The 3,382-nt window shown below is 39.6% G+C and overlaps 1 protein-coding gene across 1 annotated transcript; it reads left to right on the top strand.

The window, feature by feature from the left end:
* The first annotated feature begins 261 nt into the window (after positions 1 to 261).
* On the top strand, positions 262 to 1,852 carry LOC120183728 (shikimate O-hydroxycinnamoyltransferase-like). Its single transcript, XM_039188370.1, has 2 exons — positions 262 to 707; positions 846 to 1,852. The coding sequence occupies exons 1-2, from the start codon at positions 297 to 299 to the stop codon at positions 1,758 to 1,760; spliced, it is 1,326 nt and encodes a 441-aa protein (XP_039044301.1). The 5' UTR covers positions 262 to 296; the 3' UTR covers positions 1,761 to 1,852.
* The last annotated feature ends 1,530 nt before the right edge of the window (positions 1,853 to 3,382 follow it).

The following is a 3,382-nucleotide window of genomic DNA, read 5'->3' on the forward strand; positions in this document are numbered from 1 at the left end:
GACAGATTCCAGCTTAGCGTACAACCCTCCCTAGCACGATAATGCCCAGAGATAGTCCAAGGGCAAAGGAGAAGATAATTTTATTTAATTAGATCCACTATGATTTTAATTAATTAGTAGAATATAATTTTATTCAATTAGATCCATTATCAATTTTTTTTCGAAAAATGTGTACATGAGATCCACCATCATTTTGGTCAAAGTAAACCTCTATTTATTTCAACTTCCTTTCCATGCATGGCGTAATTCATGAATTTGCTGTTTGGTTATTTGCAGGTAGCACATACATAATAGCAATGGAGGTTACTGTAAAGAAGACGACAATGGTAACACCATGCGAAGACACTCCTAGAACAAGCTTATGGGTGTCAAATATCGATCTGGTGATGACCGTATATCATATTTCTGTTGTATATTTCTACAAGCCGAATGGTAGCTCAGATTTTTTCGATATTAAAGTGCTGAGGGAGGCTTTAAGTAAGGTTCTGGTGTCGTTTTACCCCTTCGCCGGCAGGTTGGGGTACGACGAAAACGGTAGGCTCGAAATAGTGTGCAACGCCGAGGGAGTGGTGTTCAGCGAGGCTGAAACTAGTTCCGTCATGGATGATTTTATTCAGGATTTCAGTGATGGTTCCAAAGTTCCTCAGCTTGCTCCAAAGTTCGATTGCTCCGGTGGTATTTCTTCTTATCCGCTTCTAGGCGTACAGGTACCAAAAAATCATATTCCACTTTAAATATGTTGTTTTTGAATAACCAAAATCTAAACTTGATTAAATATAAAAAGGTTTATCAGAATGATTTAAACTCAAATGACTTGTTGCATTATAATAAATGGATATTTGTAGGTGACTACTTTCAAATGCGGAGGAGTTTCTGTTGGAGTTACTTCTCAGCATACTGTAGCAGATGGCCCTGCCGATGGTCATTTCATCAACAGTTGGGCTGACATGGCTCGAGGCATGTGCCCTACCATTGCACCCGTCCTGGATCGATCCTTTCTTCGAGCTCGAGACCCCCCGACTCCGAAATTTCGTCATGTCGAATTCGAACCATCTCCTACTTTGAAAACAGTTTCAGATCCGTCAATTCACAGACCCTCAGTTGTATCCGTTTTTAAGATCACGGCTGCGCAAGTTAAGGCCCTAAAAGACCAAGTGGATGAAACTTCAGGTAATACCAAATACAGCACCAACAGCATCTTGGCCGCACACATATGGCGTTGTGCTGTAAAAGCCCGAGACCTCGCCCTTGACCAACAAATCAGGTTAACGATACCTATCGACAGTCGAAACCGATTGAGACCGCCACTTCCTCCTGGTTACTTCGGCAATGCGATCTTCTACGCACCACTGGATGGCCTAGCGGGTGAATTTCAATCCGAACCGTTTATTGATACCGTAAAGAAGATTCATGAAATAGTGAATAGAATGGACGATGAGTATCTGAGGTCAGGTATCGACTTGATCGAAACGACTGCGGACGTAAAGACCGTGAGACGAGGAGCAGAGACTATGCGGTGCCCAAACCTTAGTATTAACAGTTGGGTGTGGTTGCCGATCCAAGAAGCGGATTTCGGATGGGGTGGTCCTGTTTTCATGAGGCCTGCAAATATAGTCCATGAAGGGAAGGTATACATATTGCCAAGCTCAACTGGTGATGGGAGTTTGACGTTGGTTACTCGTTTAGAGACTGATCACGTGAAACGCTTTGGAACTCTTCTTTACTCCTCACATAAAACGCTTTGGAAGTCTTCTTTATGAGCTATATAGTTAAGTACTTGGTGGAAAGCTTACCATGTTCTGTGTGCGCTTGGTGAAAAAATTATACTGAGAGAAAGGTGTGGTGGACACGGAAACAATCGAGCAATAATTTTTCTAGTAGTTCTCTGCAATATTATATTTCTTTTTCATCAAATTATTAACCTTATAAATTAAATAATAGAAATTATAATCGTTGGGAGATGTTGTAGTCACAAATCCTGAATTTCTACTCCTCTCATTGTTATCTTCTCGATTATAGTAATGGTAAGCTAAGAAAAAGGAAGTAACCCAATGCCATTGACAAAGCTTTCTCATACTCATTTGTGCTTCAGTTTCAGATTCACTTCTACCACTCATTACTCATCAAGACTGCAATTCTAGCAGTATGTGGAAGATGCCAAAAACCACACAATCAGATCCAAAGCATCAACATCAATCTAGCTGTAATATGAAGAAGCCAAAATCACACAGCCTAAGCAAAACAAGGAAACAACACGAGAAGAAAGAAACCTAAATGAATAAATAAGGCATAGAAAACTCCATGAATGAAATGAGTAGTTCCTACATAATCATTTTGTCCACATCACAAAAGGCACTTCAGATTTCTTCTTCTTCTTCTGCTTCTTCTTCCACTCACATAACACTAATCAATGTAATAAGAAAAAGAGAAAATCGCCTCAGTGACCAAAAATGCCTTATAATATACGATTTTAACCAAATTTTTCCGGATTTGCCAAAATGACCAACAAAATCGCAATGCGATCGCTAATTCGCAACGCGATCTCCATTATCGCAAATTCGCGTTGCATTTCGCGTTGCGATAGTTGGAAATCGCGTTGCGATGGTCTACAGTGTCGTTGCGATTTTCCCAATTCGCAATGCGAATAAGTAAATCGCAACGCGAATTGGGAAAATCGCAATGCGATACTGACTATCGCAATGCGATACTTACTATCGCAATGCGATAATACAAAGTCGCAACGCGATTCTGACTTTCGCAACGCGATAATACATAATCGCAATGCGATTTTCAAAGCGCCATTAGTATCCTGGCCAAGTATTTTATTTTTAAATTCCAAACACGAATATTAATATATTGGAACACTGAACCGTCCATAGTATATCCCGTAATCGCAACTCATAACCTAAAACCTAAAATCACAACTCAATCCCATCTCCATCTTTCACTCTCTCACCCATCTCCGACGAAATCCGTCCCCATCTCCGGCGAAATTCGTCTATCTCCATCTCTCAGAGCCACCCTCACAATCAGAAATGGAAAATCAACCAAATCAACCAACGAGGGTTAGTTTTTTAATTATTTTCTTTTTGAAATTTTTGCATTATTATTAGGTTTTTCATATTGAAATTGATGATAAGTTTACTGGTAATTTCAATAATAGATTAACCATTTCACTTAGATTGCTTATTATTAACCGAGAATCGCAACGCGAAATGAAAATCGCAACGCGATTTTAGTTTCGCGTTGCGATTCTCTCGTTGCGATAGTCAAATTCGCGTTGCGATAGTCATTTTCGTGTTGCGATTTTCATTTTCAGAAACTATTATTCTTCTGCAAATTGAAACTTGAATGAATTGCATTACTTCAACCAAAAAACTAA

The sequence above is a fragment of the Hibiscus syriacus genome, unplaced genomic scaffold (genome assembly GCF_006381635.1).
Source record: "Hibiscus syriacus cultivar Baekdansim isolate YM2019G1 unplaced genomic scaffold, ASM638163v2 tig00112801_pilon, whole genome shotgun sequence".
Taxonomy (NCBI): Eukaryota; Viridiplantae; Streptophyta; class Magnoliopsida; order Malvales; family Malvaceae; genus Hibiscus; species Hibiscus syriacus.